This window comes from Meles meles, chromosome 13, assembly GCF_922984935.1.
Source record: "Meles meles chromosome 13, mMelMel3.1 paternal haplotype, whole genome shotgun sequence".
Classification (NCBI taxonomy): Eukaryota; Metazoa; Chordata; class Mammalia; order Carnivora; family Mustelidae; genus Meles; species Meles meles.
The window spans coordinates 57,621,069-57,647,057 of NC_060078.1; the positions used below are offsets into that span (position 1 = coordinate 57,621,069).

Below are 25,989 nucleotides of genomic sequence, written 5' to 3' on the forward strand. Positions count from 1 at the left end.
TCTCACTTGCCATGATTGGACAGGTATTCATTTAGTGTCAAATGTACTGTTGTGACATTGTGGATTCAAAGATAGAAAGACATTAGCCCTACACTGAAGGAACTTGATTTTTGGAAGAGAGCCAGATATGCAAATCCTAACTGTAAAAGCAATATGATAATTGCTTTAATAAAGATATAGGTAAAGGTGTATAGTGGGAACTTACTGGTAGTACCAGAGCGTATCAGGGAGAGTCAGTGATGAAGTTGCAGAGGAGGTAACCTTTAAGGTGAGAGTTGAGAGACAGGAGACCATTAGGCAAGCATCCAGCAGAGAAGGTTGTAAGTCTTAAACCACAGAGATGGAAGAAGGCAGCTGGGCATGTTTCTAGTCATACCAGGAGTTGGAATTGATGGAATATAAAGTCTGAAATTAGGAGTGGCTGGAGATGAAACTAGGCAGATAGGTAGTTCTAGGGGTCGCAGTGAAGTTAGAGCACATAGGGGCAAATATGCTGTGCAGGTTACTCGACAGTGCGTATGTGGTAAGGAACCACAGAAGAATTTTGTACAAGGAAATGGCCAAATCTAATTTGTATTTTAGAAAATTACTGGAAACAGTGTAGAAGTAGAATGAACAGGGTTTGGTAACTGATTGAAATGTCAGGGATAATGACTTCGAGGTTGCCGGTGTGACAACTGGGTTGACAGTGATTCCGTTCACCCTGCTGTGAGATTGGGGACGGAAGAGCACTGAATCTTTCTGAGGGGATGGCTAGAATTTAAAAGTATATCATTATTTTAGTGCTCAGAAATCTGTTAGTTTACTTGTGTCACTTAATATATTTTGCATATTACCTTTTATTATAAACATTATTAAATTTACTTTTAAGATATCTTTATTTCTTACAAATGGACATACATTATGTTGAACTGAAAGATTTTGGCATCTCTTAGTTTTGCCAGTTTGTAAGTAGACCAGTGAGAATAAGAATGCTCTTGATAGAATAACAACACAAAGGAAGCTTTATTATTATGTAAAGAAATAATTCTAAATCTAGGGCCTTTGACAGTTTTAAACATATATAGAAAAAATGCACCGAAATTTGAGTTGAGGATAACTTTTACCATATAGTTAATGTAGTTTAATCAGTCTTATATTCTGATTTGTGAAATATAAGTAGACTTTACTTCTTTTGATGCTTTATTTTTTTGATCATTGTGAACTTACGGAACTTTAAAGTATTTCATATGTGCAGAGATAATAAGCTTATCTACACATTTATGTTTTAGCTGATTTCTTGGTTTGGTGTATTACTTTGTTGTAAGTGGAAAATTCTGAAACAGATAAGACACAAGAGGAAAAAGAGACTGTTATTGTGGTCTTAAGGTTATGGCAAGATTTTAGACAAGTGCTGTTGCATTAAATATATAGCACAGCCCACAAATATAAGCCTCATCTGTAATTGTAAGTTCTGTAGTAGTCACATTTAAAAATACAGAAATAAACAGATGAAGTTAATGTTAATGTGTTTTATTTAACTCATTATATTCAAAATAGTATCACTTAAACGTATATAAATTTAAAAATATTAGATATTTTCTTTTTATTTTTGGGGGGGTACCAGGCCTTTGAAATCCAAGGGGTATTTTACATTTCGCACGTCTCAATTTAGACTGGCCACTTTTCAAATGCTCCATATCTACATGTGGCTAGTGGTTATGTATTGGACAATGTTGTTCTAGATCATTTTTAGACCAAAAAGTAGAAGTTGGCTCAGAATTCTGCAACATTTGAGGGTATCTTTCCAACATCAAGTAATTTATATGCCACTTGTTTTATTATACTGTCAAGTATATTAAAGAGGTCGCTCTTTCCTCCATTCATCATTTTCCTACTTGGAGTACTTTTGTCCAATAAAGATCTGTTTATCAATTTTCATTATCTTTGCTTTCTCCTACAGCAATTCATGGTAATGGCCTCTTACACAAAAACAACAGCATATCTTTAAATTTTAGGGATTTTGTTTTTAATTACAAAAAAATATAATTACTGTTAACAAATTCAAACACTTTTAAGGTATGTGTATGAAAAGATAATTAATCCTTAATTCTTTTTTTTTTTTTTTATTTATTCATTTGACAGAGAGAGAGATCACAAGTAGGCAGAGAGGCAGGCAGAGAGAGAGGAAGGGAAGCAGGCTCCCTGCGGAGCAGAGAGCCCGATGCGGGGCTCGATCCCAGGACCCTGAGATCATGACCTGAGCCTAAGGCAGCGGCTTAATCCACTGAGCCACCCAGGCGCCCCTAATCCTTAATTCTTTCTCATCTGTTGTTTTCTGCTTTCCAAAGGGTAACCACTGTTAACAGTTTAGATGATAAGTCTTTCTCCCCTTAGAAATACACATTTATGAGGGGCACCTGAGTGGCTCAGTGGGTTAAGCCTCTGCCTTCGGCCCAGGTTGTAATCTCAGGGTACTGGGATGGAGCCCTGCATTGGGCTCTCTGCTCAGCAGGGAGCCTGCTTCCCCCTCTCTCTGCCTGCCTCTCTGACTACTTGTGCTCTCTCTCTTTCAGTCAAATAAATAAATAAAATCTTAAAAAAAAAAACATTTTTGAGAAGTTCTATGTGAGAAAATTGCTACTTTGAAAATACCTCTTAAAGTAATGAAAAAAAGATTTGGTAGTGACAGTTTTCTAAAATAAAAACATTTATTTTACCACATATTTAATAAAATTTAGGTTTTCATTATGGCTGTCCTTTAACAAAGAATGATATATTTTGGTATAATTTTTCCACTAAAGTTGTGTGATAGTCTAATAGCATCCTTCGCTTTGGTTGATTTTCTTATTATCATTACAGAGTAGACCTATCACATTGGTTTAGGAAAACCGTTGAGAGCTTTAGCAGTTTCTCAAGGGATTTTTTTCTTACCCCTTGACATTTTCTTTCTTGTTTCCTGTTCTATCATCATCCTTTTTGCATTTTCCCTTCTTCAGTTTTTACTGGTTTGATTTAGCCAGATCTTCATTCCCCCAGGGTTTTGCTGTGAGATGAACACTTCCTTCAATATTATTTTCGTAGACTTCATGAAATCCTACATTTTTTCAAGATTTGTATTTTCACTTTACAACTGAGTTAGATTGTGTTTACTTTGAATTATGGGATGTTTACAACATGAGACTTTTTGTGAGATAGTGGTAGACAAAACCAGGATACATAGTTGGAGTAGGTGTTAGTGTTAGGTAGAAATGGGTTTTATAGGTGATCAAGGCACATTTTGAATATTGTTATAAGGAGTTTTGATTCTCTCTGCGAACTTGTAACTTAAGGAACTCAACTACCTATTTAAATAATAGCTAACTTTCATCGAGACTTTACCATGACTGGCAAATTTGTATACATGGATCATTTTATTTAATCTGTTCTGTGTGCCTATGAAATAAGTCTGTTATGATCCTCTGAGTAAACTAAGGCTTAGAGTGGTAACTTTTGCCCCCAATAAAGTTAGTTGTCCAAGGAAAGGGCTAATCAAGTGTGGGGCTGGGATTCTAACCCGGGAAACACAGCCTGTATTGACTGTTCACTATGTATGTGTGTGCACATGTGCAAAAAAAAAAAGATTGGATTATAATTTTCTTTTTTAACTTAATATTATGTTTTGGATATAATTTATGAATGGACATACTTTTAAGGAGTTACTCCTATTTAGATTGTTTACAGTTTTTGTTTATTTTTTATTTTGCTGTTGTTGCTGTTCTTGAGAACTAAGAAGCTTAGATTGTAATAGCCATGTGGGAAATAGGAATGGAGCCACTGGGCTTAGGAGAGATGAGTTAGAAACTGAGTTTACCCCCTAACGTCTTAATACTCAAAAGGTTGTACCCCACTCAGAGGGTAGACTAGAAGAAAAAAATTAGGGTTACAGAAAGAAATTAAGAAGCTTTTCTGTTTTCACCTGGGTTCCGAGTGAAGTGGAAAAGGTCCCTGAGATTTTTTTGTAGCTGCTGTGGTTGGTGTTTCATAGTTGTACTTACTGAATGGTCCAGAAAACCTCAGTCTTAAAATTGGCATCAATGTAGAACCAGTCTGTAGAGGAACACTTGTAGTCTCACTTATTAAATTCCCATAGATAAAGCCCCACTGTTGTTGAGCTCACTGACCCAAAGTTAGAGAAGACGACGACAAAAGACCATTCCTTAAGCAAAAGTCAGTGATACAAAACACAGCAGAATTAAATCCTCAAGAATTTTGAAAGTAGAACTGTTAAATAACAATATTTGGTATTATAATAAAAATTAATAAAAGAAAAAGCAAATGCCACAATTATAATAAATATAGACATTTAAAAATAAAATGGAAATATTTAAAAATGATTAAAGATGAAAGAAGAAAACAAATATCAGAACAACATCAACACAGCTATTAAAAAGACATCAGGGGGGATTAGGAGGGTGATAGGAGGTAAATATGACTTCTGTGACAAAACCTTAGTCATTCAAATTTAAGAACTGGATAAGATAAAATACAGAACCGGCAAATTTGGAGAGAAAACTAGTGATGGAGAAGGTGGATGTGAAGGTATTGACTTGAATGAATAGAATTGGTAAAAAGACTCAGAGCTAAAATACTCAAATTCAAGAAGCATAGTCTTGTTCTAGGAGAAAAATAATACTAAACACACACTTAAACACATAGTAGACACTTGAACACCAAATACCTAAGAGACTATTTTAAGAACATCTTGAGAGTAAACAGAGATTACCTACAAACCTATGACAGACTGACAACACATTTCTTAACAGTAACAATGAAAGTCAAAATCCATTAAAGGATGGGAGCAGTGTAAAGATATTTTCAAACAAAAACTAAGAGTACATATGGAAGGCATTGTGAAATAAAAAACATTGTATGGTTGTGTAGGAGACAAATACAAATAATGGTTAACTTTAGATATTTAGATAAGCACTCAATGTGAAAACACTAACGGACTAGAAATAAGATTTTAGAGCCTTTTGAGCAGTAGGGGAAAAAAAATTGATCAACCTTAAAGAAAGCAAGAAAATAAGAAAATTATAAAAAGTAGGATAAATGAAAAGGAAGCACAAAAAAAGGTAGAAATACTTCCAGATGTATCCATAATTGCAATAAATACAAATGGACTAAATTCTCAATTAAAAGACTGACATTGACAGAGTGGGTAAAGAATGCACTGTTAAGTTGTATTCGTTTTGCAAAGGACAAACCTAAAACATGGTGAGACAATTGAAAGTAAAAAGGCAAAAAAAAAAAAAAAAGGTAAAAAGGCAAGATACCTCATGATACCAATGAAAGTTACATAGTTATATTCCTTTTAGACAAAAACCACTTTAGGGCTGGCTGCATAATGGTAAAAGTAACAATTTACCAAGGAAGAAGAATAATTCTAAATATAAGTGATAACATCAAAAATTATATAAAAATATAAAAACCCATACAAAAACAGAGAAACCATTAAATCTACAAACAGGTACTTTATATATACATCTCAGTGATTAAGTCAGCAGATAATAAGTAAGGATATGATTTGAACAATGCTTTAATAAACATGATTTAGTGAACACACACACAATACCCATGATTAATTAAGTGGACAGAAAATAAGTAAGGATACCATTTGAATAATACTTCAGTACATTTGATTAATGATTACACACACACAGCACCCCAGAGTTTAGTAGGGATACATTATTTTTAGGCACAGATGAGACATTTACCAAAATTGACCTTTTACTAGACCATAAAACAAAATCAACAAATTTTGAAGAATTGATCTCATTTTGACCACGATGTAATTAAGTTGGAAATCAACTTAAAAATAAAATAGATATATTGGCACATACTTCTGAATAACTTAGGAGACAGAAAAAGCATAGAAATAGGTATTTTTATTATCCTTTCTGGGAATCAAAAAGCTTTTGTGATCTAAAAGGGCTTAGACACAATGACCAACCCAGTAGCAGTAAACTCATGTTAGTGCCCAGATTGTAGTTTTAAAATACTATTTTTTATTAAAATGAACTAGGACTTCTTGAAAAATGTGGCCGATTCCAGCTCTAGGTAGGTCATAGTAGGACATCTTGTCATAAAAAAAAGAAAAAGAAGAAACTTCTTTTCACAGTTTGACTAACTCTTCTTGTCAAGAGACAACTTGAGATGTAAAAAGGGCCCTCTGATGGGGCTGCTATTGGTCAAGATAGTTTGAGCTTCAAGAAGAATATTGCAGTGGATTGAAACACATTAAGTTAAAATCAACAAAATGTTGGTCACCTTTAGAAGATGCCATGGAACCAGTTCATTCAGAAGCTGGTAAAGTATTCTGTGTTACCCATATAAACTACCTCGGAGTCACAAAATAGTTGATGAAATTCATTATAAAAGAATTTCAGCTAATAAATAGAAAAAGAACAATAGCTAGAATGTCATCATTTTGTAAACCTTGATGAAATAGTATATCTTGGCACTATTCATCAGGGGTTGCTAAAACCATTGGGTGACAGTCTGATACAAAGCTTTATGGTGAATGGTTCAGGCTGACAGTACACGAACCCATTGATCAATGTTAACATTACAAAAAGGAGACAATCAGATATTATAGCTTTCCGATGTGATGTGATAGGAAGTTCATTGCACCATTTAAGACATATTTTTGCTATAAAAAAATTAAACCCAAATCCTGTCAAGCCTCTAGATCAACCGCTACTTTATAGGAAATACAGAGACTATATATAAGAATTTATTGAACAATACTGCAAGAATGTAATCAGCAAACTCCAGAATATGGGAAATTCTATAGGACAAATAGCCCAGTTTCTTTAACAAATGAATGGCAAGATAGGAAAACAAAAACAGATTGACAGGCACCTATAAATTAAAAGACAGCATATAGATCTTTTTGGATCCTGATTTTAACAAACCAAGTGTTCAAAAAAGGCAGGCTGTTGGCAAAATTTAGGCACTGGAAATGTGATGATGTAAGGAATTATCCCTCCCCTCCCCCATTTTAAGGTGTATTTGTATTATGATTTTGTTTTAAAAAAAAAGTCTTAATTTTTTAAAGATAGATATTGAGATACTTAAGGATGAAATGAAATATTTGGGAACATGTGCACAGATAAAATGAAACACTGGCCATGATTTGCTGAGGGATGGGTATTTGATAGTCATTATAAATGTTTTCTCTTTATATATGTTTGAAAATTTTTGTAATACATAAGTAATAACAGCAACAACAAAAACTTTAGAATATAGCTAATTAAGTCACTAACTTGGGAAGTTAATCAAAGAAGAACAGAATTGACCCAAAGAAAATTGAAGGAAGAAAATAATAAAGATGAGAGCTGAGAGCAGAAATTAATGATACGGAAATGATACTGAGAAGATCCTTTTTCTGTTTATTAACATACATAAATTGATTGTGCCTTGCCTCCTTCCCCAAGGAATTTGAGATGACTTTAAAAAGGGGCAGAGAAATAAATATTACCAGACATGTGGGATGGATTAATCATTGTGTTTGTACACCTGACTTAATTCTGGTATCTTCTGGAAAAGAGCAGAAAGGGACATGTTTGCTATACCTACTAAAGGGATTATGTTAACTTTATCTGAGTGACATGTCGTTTCCCCTTTTTCATACATGTGAGGTGGGGTAAGATGACAACACCTTTGATCTGCAACATTTCCTCTATCTACTAACTGTGAAAACCGATTTTAACATTGAATTTTAACTTAGGAAATCTTAGCTTTTGTGGTGAGTGAAGATAAGTGGTTTACTTCTGCTTTCAGGAAAAAAGCCAAGGATTGACTAGTAAATGCGAAGGGACTTTCAGAGTTTGGAAGATCATCTTGCAACCATCATACTAAAGATTGGATCAGATTAGAATCATTAGTGGATGCTAAATCTAGGGATGCTAAATCCTTTGAGGAGGAACAGGATATTCACGTGCTCTTGGAGGGTTACCCCACAGACTGCTTTTGGTTGAAAGGGAGAAAATATACAGAAATTACTCAGTAGAGAAATTGGACAATACCTTGGCCACAGGTAATCAAAATAAAGTCACCAGTGAAGGACAGATGGGAATCATGTGCCTCCAGATGTGATGCCCTGAGAAGGACATTTGACCTTCTGTGTACTATTCTGAGAATATATAACCTAATATGGGTGAAAATGTGTAACCTCAATCTAATCATGAGAAATGTCAGACAAACCTTAAATGAGGGATATTCTATTAAAAAAAGGATGGAAAGGGGAGCAGTTTTCCAAAATGTCAGTGTGATAAAATACAGTGAAAGGCTTTGGAAACATTCTAGAAGGTAGGAGGCTAAAGAGATGTAAATAAATGCATTACCTGATTCTAAACTGGATCCATTACTGGAGAGGGAAATATGCTCTAAAGGACATTACTGGTTCAGCCAACAAAATTGGAATACCAGTGTTTGATTTGATAGAATTTCCATGTTAAATTTCCCGACATTGTTAACTGTATAATACGCCTGCTTATAGAAAATATACTCTGAAGTATTTGGAGATCAAGGGCCATGTTGTCTGTACTTTGCCATTAGAAAGTTTTAGAAAAAATTCGTGTGTGTGTGTGTGTGTAGAGAGTGGGAACATGCATCATTGCAAATGATAAGCAAATGGGGTAAAATTACCAGTAGATAAATACAGGTAAAAGATGTACAGGTGCTCTCTGTAGTATTTTTACTTCTGTATCTTATTTGTGAATATGAAATTATTTCCAAGTAAAAAGGCAAAATATATGCTGTTATGATGCATTTTAATGAGCTAACAAAGTGATAGTGCTTAATTTGTTCTCAAAGAATGAATAGTCAACATGCCCATTAGGCAGTTTCTCTCAAATATTAGATTTCCCAAGTGAGCCATTGGTAAGTACTGGATCAAATCAGTTCATGGTTGAATTAGCCAATGAATGCCCTAAGTGCCAGTATTCTCTATTGTTGATTGAAGAGGGATCCATATGTTTTATATGCCAAACATGGACAAACAGCATTAAAATTCTGTTACAGAGATGTAAGGGCCTGATTTGTTTTGTGCTAGTTCACTTACTCATGAAGGTGGGGTGGAGAGGTACTTGAGGAAATTACTGATTATTTTTTCTCAAGGAATATTTGAAACCATAGAAGTAATTGGGCAGGTTCTCACATATGATCCCAGTGTTCAGAAGTATAGTATAGAAAAAGATGTTTGACCTAAAATATTTTAAAGGTATATGTTAGCAGTTAGCTGCCCATCATTATAAAAGAAGATGAATTTTTATCTCTTCTAGATAATATAATTTTAAACAGAATTGCATGCTGATGGCCATTCCAGGATAAGTTGACTGCAAAATACACCCCAAATAACTGATTCTCCACTTCAGTTAAGAAGGAAACTGGACCAATAAAAGCATGTGGAATATTGTAAAAAAGTTAAAACCATGTTAAAGAGAGAAATAAAACATCAAGTGCTATTAGTAAATAGTGGGAAATTTTTAATCTAAGTTATATTTTAAAATTGTTTATGACAGGCACCTCTTCTCCCCTTGTTAAAGGCCTTTCGTGCCTATAGTTGCAAAAGTTCACAAAAACACACCAAGGCTTTAAACTGAATTGGCATTATCTTGAAAGTCCACAAGATGGGGATGCTCCTCTTTTTTTGTAGGTCTATGTTATTATGAAAGAATTGTTTTAGCCAGTGGTATATTGGAGAATCTCCTACTAGCCTGAGAACTGACTATTAAAATTTTAGGAATTATGCAAACTGATTGTTAAACACAGCTATCATTAAAAATTAAATTACATAGCTTGTTAAATAAATAGCATGTATAAAAAGGTAGTAGATACTTAAAATTCATCACTTTCTAATTATTTCACTATATTTTACTATGATTTATGTTCTTGAAGCTATTTATTAATATTGTATCTTTAGGTTGAAATATTGTATTATGGTGTGCTACTGTGTGTCTTTTCCCAGCTCTGTTTTCAGTGATGTTACAGTGATAGCTTGAAATTAGCTATGGTGGGAATATTTACATCATAGAGTTAGGCAAATGCCATAAATCAGGGCTTGATTTATTGTTTATTGCTTGTCTAGATGTAAGGTGATGGAGAAAATGCTAATAATGCAAACTTAAAGGTGTCAGGTCTTTAGCTGTTACATTGTACATAGCTCAAAAATTTGAAAATATATTTTGCAGTTCAAAAATGATTATCCACTTCAGCAGCAATGTTACATTGTTGACATCATTGATGTAAGTGAAAATATCAACCAGTACTTGGAATTACATGTGGATATGTATTTAGCTGGTTGCTAAACATGTTTCAGCACATTGCTGGTCATGGCATAATTGAGTTCGGTGTGTTGGTAAGAAGTGGATGGTATAAATTTATTATGCTTTTTTTTCAGCTTTAGGAAATCATATCATGACATGTGGGCATTAACTAAGAAAAAGGAAAGGTTAAGTTTTAAAAGTCATTAGCTATAGCACAAATAATTTTAAATTTGAAGCCTTTGATTATATGTCTGCTGTAGAACAGAAATAGAATCATAGAATTTCAAGTTCAAAGAATGCTTAAAATAAATCCAGACCCATTTACAGATAGAAATTCTTTTCTCTAGTGTATCAGTCAGTCATCCAGACTATAGAGATGGAACTCATTACCTGATAATAGTGTTGGAGAGCGCTTAAGAGTTCTGTATATTGAGCTAACCTATGTTTTCCTTTAATTTCTACCAGTTGGTTCTGGTACTGACTTCTGAGAAGCACAGAAGAGAACATTTATCTCCTCTATAGAACAACCAGCCCTTCAGGTATAAAGGTAGTTTGGATGTTTCCATTTAGACCTCTTTGGGCAAGAAGTATACCTTTATTTAGTTCCTTTTTTTTTTAAAGATTTTATTTATTTATTTGACAGACAGAGATCACAAGTAGGCAGAGAGGTAGGCAGAGAGAGAGAGAGGAAGGGAAGCAGGCTCCCTGCTGAGCAGAGAGCCCAATGCAGGGCTGGATCCCAGAACCCTGGGTTCGTGACCTGACCTGAAGGCAGCAGCTTTAACCCACTGAGTCACCCAGGCACCCCTATTTAGTTCCATTAACTGTATTTTGTGTGGTATTTTTTCCGAGCTCTGTAATCTAAGATTGTGAAGCTTTTAAATCTTTTTTTTGTGCAAATTATACACAAATCAAGTGTTGGGTTGTTTAATTTCTTTTGAAATCAAAGTAGATCTTTGTATTTATTCCTGTTGCTTTCAGCACAGCATTCCAGATTGTAGAAATGATATTAAATTGTAATTTTACCATTTTTGGTATTTCTTAATCATATTGACTTTATGTCAGTTGCAGGTTTGATAAGCAGTGTTTATTGTTTATATTCAAATTATTGTTTAAAATGTTGAATTTCAAAGGGCTACGGGGACACAGATCACCTTCAAATAATCCTAAGTTCTCTTTTACCTATTATTTTTTGCTGTGGGTGCTACTAGTTCTATTAAGTAGCCTACATTTTCTGTCTTATATGCAGAAGTTCATCATGATGTATATTGTCAGATGCTTTGCTGAGATCAAGACACATGATGTCTGTGGGATCTCCGCCAATGAAATACACTTCAGTACTTCTGTTTTTGAAAAGTAGGCATTTTTCAAAATCCTGGCATGTCTAAATGTTAAAGTTCTGTTCACCCACAATTGGAAAGATAGAAAGAAAATCCATCATGAATTGTGGGTTAGATAATAATGAAGATACCAGAAGAGAAAAGGGATAGGAGAATTCGTGGAAACACTTGATGGTCAGGGTCATGATATATACCTGGGCTGAAAAGAAAAAAGCCTGTGCTGTAAGAGCCCAGTGTTTTCACTGAGCAACTGTTCTGGATCAGGTGAGAAATTAGGGATCTGGAAATAGTTTCTCTCTTGTTATCTATTTGCTTTGACGTGTATGGTGAACTCTTAACAATAAGTACTTCTGAGTGTATAAGGATGTTTCTTTGCTATGGAGTGCACCTCCTTATTCTCTGTTGTGGATACACTAATACTTCATAGTTTTATTTTGAAGATTAAAAGAACTCAATATGAAGTTTGACTGGTACATTCTCTTATATTTTTCTTATAGTAGATTTAGGTTTATTTAGCCATTTGTTAAATTTTTTCCCTTTGTTAATTTCCATTGACCAGCCATGGTGGAGGTTGTCAAGCAATTATTAATGTGAGTTGTCTTATCCCATTTCTTCTTCTTTTTTTTTTTTTTTTAAAGATTTTATTTATTTATTTGAGAGAGAGAGCACAAGAAGGGGGAGGGTCAGAGGGAAAAGCAGACTCTCTGCCAAGCAGGTAGCCTGATGCGGGACTCGATCCCTGGCCTCCAGGATCATGCCCTGAGTCGAAGACAGTCGCTTAACCAACTGAGCCACCCAGGTGCCCCTCTCATCCCAGTGCTTGGTCTCTGCTCTCCTTCTTCCTGCTGATGCTGTTTTTTATTGCTACCAGAAGAAAAATTTATAGTAGGTCATTTGATTAAATAGTAAACATCTTCTAGAAGGCAGTCCTGGATTAGTTGTCTCATTTTCTCACCTACATTCGAGTTATTTTTAAAAATCTTGCTTATATGTATACATTTATGTTGAACTAATGTGTTTTTAGGGCTCCTCCTTGCATATACTTTTCAGTGTAAGTTCTGGTCTCTAGCAATAGGGAGGTAATAGTGTTTTATGAGTACTTAATAGCTGGCAGTCACTTTTTGAATAATCGTTTTATTTAACCAAGATAAAGCTACTTGTTAAAAAGGTAGAAAGGACTTGGGACATAGAGATAAAGAGTTTTGGGAATATGAAGAAGGAGGATATATGGATAATAAAATTCATGGGCTCATGAGTTAATTTGGAATTTACTTTCCTTAGTTGCATTAATTACTTTATGGCAGGTTTTCCTTTCTTTTAACTTGAGGGTTTCTGTTTCTATAGGATGGATTATAGGTTCTCTACCTAGCCTTTAAAAATCTTTTGGTTCAATACATTGTAATTAGTTTTTGGTAATTGAATTATTCTCTCTTCTTGCAGATTGAGGTGGTACCATGCAGCAAGCAGCAGAGAGATGCAGAGTTCGAGTCAGAAGGCCTGACATGGCACTTTATGTACCTAAAGCTCGAAGGAGTGTAGTGCTGCTCAAGTCAGGTGATGAGGAAAAAAGCTGTGGTCCACTTAGCTCCGTGGTGAAAGAAGAACAAAAAGAGGATTGTTTCTTCCAAAAGGAGTTCTTTAGAGACAAATCTGAGACTCAGAGACTAAGCATTAATCCTGATAAAAAGGAGCACAACCGTAGAGAAGGAAAGAAATTTTCAACAAAATTAAGAAAAGACGTGTGCCTTCAAGAAAGAAAGAAAGATAGGATTTGTGTTAAGAGGCAAACTACAGAATCCAAAGAAACATTATGCCAAGGACATCAGGAGGGTGTCCCAAATCCTGGGATGCCTAGTGTACCTTTACAAAGACATTTTAAACCAAAGGAGGTGGCGTGTTTGGAGGTTGAAGCCACGGATGTGATGGGACCTGGGAAGTTGCTTCTATCTCAGTCTTGTTCAGAAATGGATGAGGCCCAGGTTCTAAACAAACCATTCCGAAATGTGGAATTCTGTGATGTCAGTAGGCATGAATTAAGTGGCAAAACATTTGAAGGCAGAGGTTTAGAAAGCAGAATTGAAACTGATGCCAAAGTTGTGGAGATATTATCCCAGTTTCCTAGAGTTTTTAATTGTGTGTTGAAACCTGAGAGTATGATAGTACCTGTAAAACTGAATTCTGATTCTGGAGTTGTACAACAAAGCATGCAAACATCGTGTGGAATGTTGACTCCCAGTAGTGGAGGCATCACTGCTATTTCTGTTCCTGGAAGTCCAGATGGTGTCACTGACCAAACTTGTGTAGACTTTGAAGCTGAGAATGTTAGTGAGGTAGCCAACAATACAGATTTCATCTTGGGTCAGAGAGGTATAGATTCCATTCCTGAGACTCTAGATAACATCTCTCATAAAATGACTATAGTCAGCAAATTAGAGAGCGTAAATGGCATTTTTGAGCCTACAGTGATTAGAGAATGTGAGGAGAATGACAGCACTGCTGATGACTTATGTATAAAGTATGAACCTTCTGATAGAGCTCTCCTTGCTCATGAAGCAGATACAGATGAGTCGAAGAGTGTAGGTGACATTACCAATAAAGCATGTAAGGTGGACATTACAGATGTCCCATCTGATCAAATAACTGTGGACAGCCCTTGTGTAGTTGCAGTTAGAACAGCTGATGAGGTCTGCAGTAACACAGGTAGTTTCTCAAAATACTTAGAAATGAGTGCAGATACAGCCCCTCTTCATGTAGCTAGATGTGGGAATGATGTGGAAAATTCCAGCAGACTGACTGCTTGCTCAGATACTTACCCTGAGAGTCTTTCCTCTGGATTCACAGAGTCAACAGGAAAGTTGATAGAGAGCTTGTCAGATTGTGCTTCCTCCTTACCTATAAAGAAGATTGCTGGTAGTAATTCTAACACTTTTTTGGACTCTGAACTCAGTACTTTAAATGGGACAAAAGTACTTTCAGACAGTGCCTCGGGCAATGATCTGGATTGTACTGGTGATACAACAGAGGCATTGCACGAACTAAAAACTGCTGAAGAGTTCAAAACAAAAGAGGAAGATGACTCAGAGAATATGGAATTTGGTGTATCCTTTCCTGATATAGAATCTGTATCTATGGAAACATCCATAGAACCGAAAGCAACAGAAATGGCTCGTGTGGAGGGAAGTGCTGCTACTGAGGAGAGCTGGGAGTCTTTGTTCAATGATGATGGTGACTGCCTGGATCCACGTCTTTTACAAGAGGTCTGTTCAGTAGGAGCTGCTCAGTGTTTACATGATTTATAGATTCGTAGAGCCTGATTTTTGGGGGTAATTTTGATAGACATTTGTGCACACTCATATATTCACTCATATTACATCCAGTGAGGCTTCCTGCGGTAAACAAATAGGATTGTAGATTGAGAAGAGAATGCCTGGTAGATCTTACCAAGTAAAACATACCGAATTGAGCTGTATTTATAATAGCCACGTACTGAGAGATCTTACTGAGTAGATTAGGGATGCAGTTAATGGGTTCTGGCTATCTGTTGAGGGAATACAGAGGGAAACTTCTTCAAAAGGGATTTTCTGCTTTGACAAGATTTTACACAGGCCTGTTTGAGGGAGGAGAATAACTTATTATTACTTATATTTATTGTGTTTTTCCAGGAGATGTTGCAATGTTGTTAGACACTGTGGAGGGAAGGAAGTAGAGAAGGGAAGGGTGAAATAAGGGAAGATGTGATTGTTTTTATGTAGTTTATGCTGAGTTAAATTAATGTGTAAATGATTGTTGAGTACATATAGAAAATATAAGTGAATAATGCCATGCCGGTTAGAGTTCATAAATACAAAATGTTGGGTTTGAAGACATTTAGAAATTATTTAATTCTTTTCATTTTCTTAATTTAGACATTCACTCTATATCCAGTATTCAAATTCCTTACCACAAATAACAATCATTGGTTTTAAATAGTAGAACCACTTCCCCATTCATTCCTTATAGTGGGTTCACATAACCTTTGTCTGGAAGGAGAAAAAATAATTTCCCAGTGGAGTCCCCAATTTTATAAATGAGGAAATTGAAGCTTAGTGGTCATACTTTTAGGAAAGGCATAATCAAAATTTCAATTTAGTTCTCTCAATCTAGTGTTTATGTTCTTTCTACCAAACCACGTCCTTACCTATAAAATACTTTTGAGTGATTCCGAAGAGCCTTTTAAATATGAAGTGAGTAGTGCTTTTGTTTCTGAGAATTAAACCAGAAGTACCAAAAAACGATCACATGGATGTGAAGAAACATGTGAGACTACAGAGGGGACAGACCATTGGACAGAACTGACTTTCCAATACCAAGCAGTTCCTCGTCGTTTTTAGGTGTCTGCATGCGCACCTGTACCATGGTTAGCACTCCTTATGGGCAAGTCGTCGTCCTAAACATCCTTCATAAGAAATACAGAGCAGAAGATATTTGTGAGTGGGCATCCACAAACCCCTTGAAATTGCATGCAAAATGTTATGTGTATGTGGAGTTTTTCATAGCTTTCATCAGATTCTCAAAGGCAGTGCTTCCCAAAGTGTGGTCCCTGGACCAGCGGCATGAGTGTCACCTGGGAACTTGTTAGAAATGCAAACTCTTTATCCCAGCGCTCTATATATTTATGTGTTTTCCACATGATGCTGATGCACATAAGGTGAGAACCGTTGCTCAAAAGGTAATAGACCAACGTAAATAGGTATCAGAATGTGAGTGTGGTAACTAGAGATGGCTGTCCAACCATAACTAGAAAGAAGAACACTGTTCAGCAGAGGTTTTAGACCCAAATTAGGTTAAGAAATACTAGTAATGTGGGAAGGTAGGTGAATGTAGAGAAGTTATTAAGGATCCCGTCATTGGAAGAAGGTCTCAGGGATGGCAAAGGGATTACCTGAGGGGTAGCGAGCACAGTTATGCATAGGAGAGAAGGAATAGCTTCCTATGAAACAAGGGCATGGCACACAGAGCCTTTTACACATGATGGGACTCAGTAAGTATTTATTGAATGGATGTAGGTGATAGGGTAGAGTTGGAGCTCTGTGATTTTTTAGGGTGGACTCCAGGGGCTGTCAAAACTTCACTGCTGCTGGGATTTGGATTGTCTATGGTGGTAGCTTAGGGATACGGCTTCTCTAACAGGGGACGAGGGTTCATGTGTGCAACTGTTGTTCAGATCTTAATGCTTTTTAGAATAGATACAAAAGAATGTAGGCAATCACTCAGTGTTCCGAGGTGCATAGTAATATAGCCAAAGAGGACACTTGCATGACTTAAAGCTGGGAATGGCTAGAAAATGGAGTAATGTTTTAAGCTAAAGACAGCCAGTTCTTGGGGGTTGTGTTTGGATATCACATACTGGGTTGGTGCTTGCCAGGAGTGGGGTCTGTGTTGAGGTATAAGGGGTGATGAGAGTACAAGGGAAGGAAATGGATTGAGAAAGCAAGTAGCGGCTCCAACTCCACAAACTATGGTCTCCTGTGCTTTGAGTTTTAGGAGATGTAATAATAATGTTATTAAAAGATGCCACAAATCCAGTCACATTAATAGCCCTCTAGTGACTATTACTCTTAATTTATTATTTATATTGCTCCAAACTACTTTATTAAAGGCTAAACCAGAATGTCTGCTGGTCTTGAAAATTTTCCAGCCAATGATTTTTTGGCTTTTTTCCTAGCGGGCCTGTTTCTTTGTTGACAATGGCTACACATGGAGGTATGTCTAATACTTCTAATGGGCAGGGAGGTATGCTGTGGAGCAGGGTGTGGCAGCCACTGGCATGTGAAGCAGTTTCCTGCAACATCTGAGCTTTTAAAACTGCGTGAGTGGGTAGAGAGCATAGATAGGTCATTCCTGAATTCCTGGAACTGCCATTCTTGATGAGCCTCTAAAGATCATACTTACTCTCCTTAAGCCGTGGTTTGGGATGCCCAGAAGTTTAAGTTGGTAATTGATAAAGAGAAAGATGCTGGCCTGACTTCTCCTAACCCTCTGAGATCTGGTACGAGAACACAAGAATTACTGTTGTCTAGATAAAACGTCCACAGCTGGGGTGCCTGGGTGGTTCAGTGGGTTAAGCCTCTGCCTTCGGCTTGGGTCGTGGTCTCGGGGTCCTGGGATCAAGCCCCGTATTGGGCTCTCTGCTCAGTGGGGAGCCTGCTTCCCCCTCTCCCTCTGCCTGCCTCTGCCTCCTTGTGATCTCTCTGTGTCAAATAAAGACAGACATAAAATCTTTAAAAACAAAAACAAAAAAATGTCCATAGCTCCTTCTGCCTCCTGTAGTGATCTGCAAATCTATTGATTGGTAGGAGGGTTAGCAAGAATATATGCAAGTCATATGAAGAATGAAGGGAGGAAAGTCCTTCATATCTCCTCCCCTAGGGATTTCATTAATAGTTGGTACTTCATCACTTTGCAGTTAAATGGAAAGATCGAGTACTTAGAGTTTGAGAAACTGTAAATTGTAAATAGCTAGGTATATGTGGTTATTATCACTTCTGTTTTATTTATTTATTTTTTAAAAGATCTTATTTATTTGTCAGAAAGCAGAAGCAGAGGGAGTGGGAGAGGGAGAAGCAGACTTTCTGCTGAGCAGGGAGCCCAATGTGGGGCTCGATTCCAGGACTCTGAGATTATGACCTGAGCGAAGGCAGATGCTTAATGGCTGAGCCACCCAGGCACCCCATCACTTCCATTTTAAACGCACTGTGTTACATGCCAGCTTTTTTCTCAGCTTTATCTAAGGTGGGTTTTTTTTTTTTAATTTGGAGAAACAGGATGTAACCATGTGATTAGTCATATAACAATCTGAGGAATAATTAATATAAAACCACTTTATGAGAGATGTCCTAAGTTTGACTGTCTGATGGGGAGCTAGAGAGTGGCGTCAAAGGAGGATGAGATCCCTGAAGGTTAGACTGGTTGACACTGTTGCATGTTATTGAGGCCGTAGAATTAAACAAGATTTGAAGCCCCACTTAGACTGTCATTATGTTCCCAATTTCTGTTTTCTTTTTCTCTTTCTTAAAATTGATAGATTTTCTTTTTTTTGAGTGGTTTTAGGTTTATAGAAAAAAATTGAGTGAAAAGTTCAGGGTTCCCATATGACTCCTTCACTGTTTTATTACTATTTTATTTTCACAGTACCTTTTATTATTAGTTGCAACTCATTTTAGCAGACTTATATTTAATATTTTTATTAAAATGTCTGAATTAATAGGTCATTGGCTGCCTAAGTGAGGATTCCAGATGCCGTATATTCGAATGCAGTCACTTGGGACATCCGGTGAAGAATCTGGTTGAATTAAGTACTCTATTTGTTGTTCAGTCCACTAGTGGATGATGACTGGATCTCTGGTTCATACAGAAAGAGAGGAAATATTAAGGGGATACCATTGCTCATAGTTTATTTCTAAACCAAACATCTCCTAAAATGAAAAAAATCTCCCATCTAAGCTCCATTAGGTTTGTTATGTAAATTTTTTTCCTCTTAATCTGCGTTCACACCAACAGCATTTAATTTCTGATGCTTTTTCAGAACTAAGGAGAAGTAAACAGTTCTAGGCCTCTATTGTTGGTACGAGGAGGCATTCTTGTCTGCAGCTTGGGAGATTCCTGGTGTGCTGTACTCCGTCCCTGGCAGTGCTTTAGCTTTAGTGAGCTCCATGACATGTATATGTGGGATATAGTTAGGGCAGGTGGGGTAGGAGTAGCGATATGACTCATAATGTTTATGCCACTTAATTCATTCCCTGTTCAGTGACAGTAGCAGGGAGGGGAAATGGTAGGGTTGGCAAAGAGAACCAGAGTGTACACTCTACCCCAGTCAGGAGAAAAACATACTAACAGCTTTATCACAAAGATTTTAAAATTTTTAAATTTTTTGATGAATTTTTTAGTTCATTTCTGTTGAAGAGTTTGGTTAACAAGAAATAAACTCATCTATACTTTGATTTGAATTAATGTAGTCATTTGTATCAGAAATTTCTTGTATGGCACGTTGAATACTCTGTTGCTGGGCATTGGGAGGGAGTGCTAGAAAGGAAGAGAGGGTCCCAGCTGTAGGCCTGACTCCTGAAGTGGGTAGCCAACAGTCAAAATATATTTAAATTTAGACTGTTTCGTGTTATGAATCTGGGGATGGGGTATGAGGAGGAATAAATTAGCAGTAAGGCTTGCGGGACGGAGGGAAATTAAGTGCCAGTCAGCAGCCGTGTACAGATCATTTGTGTGAATTGACCCAAAACTGAGACTGTTGAGGAAAAGCCAAGAGGATGCCCAGGCATACTGGATCCTGGGCTTGATGCATGAAGACCGTGTTTCTGATCCTTCAGATGATGGGTCATGCTCTTATATTGCCTGCCCAGGACAAGACTGACTCATTTCTTAAAGCAGTGGGTCTGAGTCTGCAGTTTGAAGGTCAGAAGCACATATGTATTGCCTGATGGGGACAGAGAGGCAAGGGCTAATGCTCTCTAAAGTAATAAACAAGGAAGAAATTTTTATTTGGGAGAACTGGCATAGATAGGATGTAGGATCTTAGTTGAAGGGAACATAATCAGGAACTAGAGAAATCAAGTGGAATGGCAGTGAATGCTGCATTTCTCTGTTTTGCAGTGTTTCTTAGGACTTGTGGGCAGCCATTGTCACTGATTATCATAACAGTACCTGAGTGAAGCTGTCAGGGATAGTTTGGGAAGATTCAGACCTCTAGCAGTCTCCTGTTCTTGGGTAGTCTGGTCTTTGAGCTTTCTGCATCATCATTGGCATCTCTCCATCTAATCTTTCCAGTCATGCTGGGAAGAGGAGGAAATAGAGACGTCTCCCTGTCTTTTCAGCACTTCTCTTGCCTATTAATTAAATCTGTTTGGTGGATTGGTTTAGCATCTTGTCAAGGACGCCAACGCCAGTCTGCCATGTTAACTTACGTATGGTCTGAATAGGAACCAGGTCCATGTCGGTTCAGGATGTTTGCTTGATCTTTGCCCATATATTCATGCGTCATACATTATCATCCATGGGAGAGAATTAGAGCTCTTCAAATTTAACGTCTGACACTGGACTGGGGTCAGTAAATGATCATCTGAACCAATTGCTGGGCTGTCATACCTGTCTCACTGTTGTAGCTTTTCTCTTATTTCCTTTAGCCCTTTTCCTTTTCTGCATCCTTCCTTGTTCATCCCCACCCCCCTTCTTCTCTTTAATTATGCCTTAATCCAAAGCTGTGCCCATATCTTTCTCCCACTGAGGATAATCAGAGGTATTGAGATATTGCTTATAGCTATTCTAGAGAAATCTGTAGATGAGACCTTACAGGGGATTCTACCCATTCTTGTTACAAATTTTATGAAGCCGAAGTTTGCCTTTCCAGCTGTGGTTTCCTGGTAAGGTCAGTGGGGGCATAGCCTAGATAGAGTAGATAATTTTATTTGTGGGTAGAGAATTCCACTGGGGACATTTTCTCCTCTTACACTTACTATATAAAATGTTAGAGTTTAAAAGTCTAAATTTATCTTTCTGTTGAAAAGGATGTAAGTCCAAAATAGTACAGAAGAGGGCTAGAAGCTATCACTTATGCTGCATAGCATATAAATATTTATGCTGTAATACTTTAATGGCATTACCTTTTTAGGGAACTCCTTTTGGATGTTTTTGAATTTGGTTTATGAGAAATTTGAAAAAACTTGAAATACTTTTTTTTTTTTTTTAAATAAATAGTGTTATTTCCCTGTCTGCCAAAGAGGAGAAGTTAAATGGGTAAAACATTTTAATTTTAGCTTTTGGTCCATTCACAATACTGTAGACCAACATGAAAAATTCTTGGCTATTACTCTCAACTTTCTGTGATACTGGCATACCTTAGATAGAATTAAATCCAGATAGTTCAGAAAGCTTTTTTTTTGTTTTTGTTTATAGCTTTAACCTGTTCTCCAATGAAATCTTTCAATTTATCAAGGTTTATAGTAAATAATGACATTTTAAATTGATTTTCTTCAACAGAAAGTGAAATAATAAGCAGTTATGTAGCCATAAGATATAAGTGGAAGTGAAAAATAGAAAGAAACAAAGAACTTGAATATCCTAGCCTATATAATTGAGAATGGATGTATGGGTTAATTCTGTAAATCATGTTACCATGTTATACCACCAACTTGTGGTCAAGTCTTTGTTGTCCTTTTCCCTGTAACTTATGCCCCCATGTTTAAATTTGTTATAGACATACCTATAGTTTAAAGTGGTTTATTATATTTCATACAACTTTGTTACATATTAAAATTCAAGTTCTTTTTGTAATGTATGCTGAACATACATTAAATGTGTATTGGGTGAGTGGTTAGGTGATCAGGATGAGATGGAAGGAAGAGCCAGGTCCAGCTCTAATATAAGGTCTTGTGTAATGAGTATTTCAAAAGTAGTACAGATGAAGTAAATGTAGATGAAGTAAACTGTAGAAGGGTAGAGGACAAGTTAGATTATCCATGCTCTGGGGTGTTTAGAGGAGGAATCACAGAAGAGATGGTATTTGAGTATGTCCTTGGAGAATGGTGTGATATTTATTACTTATTATTACTTGTGAAGTAATAAGACCAAAGCAATAGGGAGGAGGAAGTAAGATGTGTTGAGGCATAGTGAATATTACTCTTTGGTTGGAATTTAGCATATTTTAAGAGATGACATGAGATAAAGCTAGAAAGGTATATTAGTATACTATTGCTGCTGTAATAAATTATCACAAAATAGTGTCTTAAAACAACACAACTTATTAACTTACAGTTCTGGAGGTCGGAAGTCTAAAATGGGTCTCACTGGGATAATTAATTAAGGTGTTGGCAAGGCTGTATTCCTTTCCAGAGGCTCTTGGGGAGAACTTATTGTCTTGCTTTTTCAACTTCTTGAAGGCTGCCCACATTCTTTGGCTCGGGGCCCCTGACTCTTGGTAATATTATCACTCTGACTCTGAGTTTTCCTCTGAGTTCTGCTTTTAAGGACCCTTGTGGTTATAACTGGGTCCACTCTGATAATCCAGGATAATCTCCCTGATTTAAAGTCAGCTGATTAGCAACCTTAATTCCATCTGCTACCTCAGTTTTGCCATATGTACCATAATCACAGGTTAAGGGAATTTAGGACATGATGTCTTTGAGAGGCTCTTATTATGGTTGGGGCCAATTATGAGAGCTTTTAAGTACAGCCACTGAAAATTTTTGATCAAAGGAATGACATGGTCATGGCAGTGTTTTGGATAATTTAATTTATGCTCCGTATGCGATCTGTAATATACAACTAGAAAGAAATCAGCAGCCTTGTACTGTCTTTTTAGTTTTGCCATTGATCTTCCCTCTCTCCCTCCTTCCTTTTCTCCTTTTGCCATTCTCTTCCTTCTTCCTAGAATAGTTTATATCCATAAATCCGTAATCAGAGAGAATTAGTTGTCCTGAACATTAATACAGCACTGTTTCTGATTGTGTTCACAGAAAGACCTTTTCATCATGTTATGGAAGGAATACTAGACTAGCAGTCAGGAGACCTGAGTTATGATTCAAACTCTGTCAGTAATTTGATTTGTAATCTTAAGGATATCCTTTAGTCTCTCGGTGATGCAATCCTCCATCTTTGTAATCAGGATAATAATAGCAGCCATCTGACATGCTCATCTGACAGAGACATAAATATGACTGTATTCCAAAGTAATGTAGCATATTTTTGTTTTTTGTCTGTAGAGAGCAACTGGCTGGTAACTTCGTAACTTTTTATTTTTCTTTTTGAAGAAAAGATCTTTTTGATCCTTGAAGAACCAAGGATCAAACAAAAAACAACAAAAAAATAAAAAGCTCAAGGATCCATGCCTGATTGACCTACTCTTCCCACCCGTTTTTTTTCTCTACAAAAAGGGATCAAGGCAATTAAGTCAAGCAAGGCAGGTACTATTTTACAGACTTGTTTTCAAGACCAGACTATTAGGCTTTAAGAGTCTTAAAACCCTCACTTTGGGGAAGACGATTTTAATTTAGCTGAATATGGAAGCTGGTTATGCCTATGAAGGAATACTCACATTTCACTTATACTTTATAAATAAGACAGACCACTGGCAAAAAAAAAAAAAATCCTAGAATGTTTGTGATTCATAACTCAAAATTATTTGCTCTGAGTTATTTGCAGACTTTCCCTTGGTCTAATAGATTAGAATGAATCAAATTCAAAACCTCTATTGTTCTATCAAACATTTCTTAGTCATCAGAAGGAAAAATACATATGTAGGTCTTATAATATGAAGGTTTCACATTGACAGTATAGCAGAAACTTGCTCTACTATATGTAACTATTAGAGTAAATGTTTCAAATGTCTAATAGAAATATGATACAGGCTACAAATAGGAACCATGTATATGATTAAAAATTTTCTAGTGGGCACATTAAGAGAAGTGTCATCTAATAATATATCCAGAATATCATTTCAACATGTAATCAATATAAGAAATTATTTTATTAATGAGATATTTTATTTTTTGTATCGTCTTTGGAACCTGATGTGAATTTTATATATAAAACACATCTCAATTTAGGTTAGCTACAGTTTTCAAGTTCTCAGTGGCCACATATGGCTGGCAGCTACCGTGCTGGGCTGTGCAGGTCTGCTGAAGGTGTATCTATGTAATTGGTGTGCGAAATATTAGAGCCTCTCCTTAAAGCTGTCTGTATTGCCCTGTCTAATCCCACTGTGACAGTGGCCCTGCCCCCTTGCTTCCCTTCACAGTCTTGCTGTGATCCTTACTTCATTCCGTGGTGTTCTCTTAGACATTTCCCTCTTCAGTGTCACAAACTTCTCTCTCTACTTGTCAAGGCTCCCTGTCATGTTTGGCTGGGGTTCTCAGGAGAGAAAGTGGCATTAACAGTATGGCCTCCTACCTACCACCATACCGTCACCAAAAGAAACGTGTTACTGGTAGAAACATAAACTGATCTCACCAATATCAGTGCCGTGGGGAAATGAAATGAAGTTCCTCCTCCTCCTTGGAAAAGTTAGGAATCTCTGATAATAGTGGTGTCTGATAGGAAAAACTAGTCAGGAGTATCTACTTTGCAGGCTTTATATCTATTGTTATGAAATGTAGAATAAGAATTGTGTTTTGTTATTATTAACACTTTGCGTTTAACCAGTCCCAGAAGCCAAAACACTCAGTAGTTTCCTTAGAAATGGAATGTAAGTATGTAAGTTCAGTTTTGCTGAGTAGGTTAGAGCAAAGGACCGTAAACAGATGTTCTTGGCAGACCATTTTTTATTTTATTTTTTTAAAGATTTTATTTATTTATTTGACAGAGGGAGAGAGCACAAGCTGGGGGAACTACAGACAGAGGGACAGGAATGGGTAGAAGCAGGCTTCCCACTGAGCAAGGAGCCTGATACTGGGCTTGGAGCCTGATCCCATCCTGAGATCATGACCTGAGCCAAAGGCAGACACTTAACTGACTGAGCCACCCAGGCGCCCCTTTCCTTTCTCTTTATAATCAGTTCTTAGGGTTTATAATTCCAAGGCATTTTGTAGTCATGCATTGTTTGTGTCTCACAATGCATTATTTAGCCCCAGTTTATAAATGCACAGACATGCAGTGATTTATTTTGGTTTTTGCCAAGTACCTCAAAAAGTTAATGCCAGAAATCCAAAAATGAAATTAGGAAAACAGTTCCATTTAAAAACTATTTAGGAATAAATTTAACAAAAGGAATATGAAACTTGTACTCCAGAAATTGCAAAACATTGTTGGAAGAAATTAAAGAAGACCTAAGTAAATGGAAAGCTATCCCATGTTCATCTTTTCTTTTTACTGTTGAGATACTTCTCAAATTCATGTACATATTCAGCAAATCCCAGCTGCCCCACCCTGTTTTGGGGCAGAAACTGGCAAACTGATACTCAGATTTATATGGAAATCCAAGAAACTAGATTAGCCAAAATAGTTTTGAAAAAGCAGGACAAAATAGGAAGATAAAACTTTCTGATTTCAAAACCTATTAAAAAACTACAGTAATCAAGACAGTGTGGCACTGACATAAGGATGGAGTTGGAAATGATTACTGACCTTCCTTGTCTCTGGGACAGTTATCTTAAACTGATAGACCAGCCCACTTTAGGCTTTTAAGGATTTGTTAAGTTTACCTGATTTCTTCTTGCCTGCTTTAGTAGTGCCTACTTCTTTGACCATGATCTGTCAGTGGCAAAATAGTTTCCGTGTTCTGTTTCTGTTTGGAGGGATTTTGCCACTCTTGGGATTTCAGTTTTTTTGATCATCTCACATGCTCAGTGGTCTGGTGAGTTCAAGAAAAGCTACTATTT

General features: G+C 36.6%; 1 protein-coding gene across 14 annotated transcripts in view; it reads left to right on the forward strand.

Annotated features, from left to right (window-relative positions):
* Window positions 1-25,989, forward strand: part of R3HCC1L (R3H domain and coiled-coil containing 1 like) — an 89,656-nt gene that overhangs the window by 42,996 nt on the left and 20,671 nt on the right. For 7 of the 14 annotated variants that reach the window (XM_046027669.1, XM_046027667.1, XM_046027677.1 and 4 more), the window contains one exon: window positions 13,070-14,886. In XM_046027669.1, the coding sequence (XP_045883625.1) occupies window positions 13,084-14,886 (1,803 nt within the window). In that variant the 5' untranslated portion in view covers window positions 13,070-13,083. Of the gene's footprint in view, window positions 1-10,754; window positions 10,837-12,188; window positions 12,220-12,408; window positions 12,429-13,069; window positions 14,887-25,875; window positions 25,965-25,989 lie in introns of those variants that run through there. The other 7 variants (XM_046027675.1, XM_046027672.1, XM_046027676.1 and 4 more) reach the window with 5 other exon arrangements.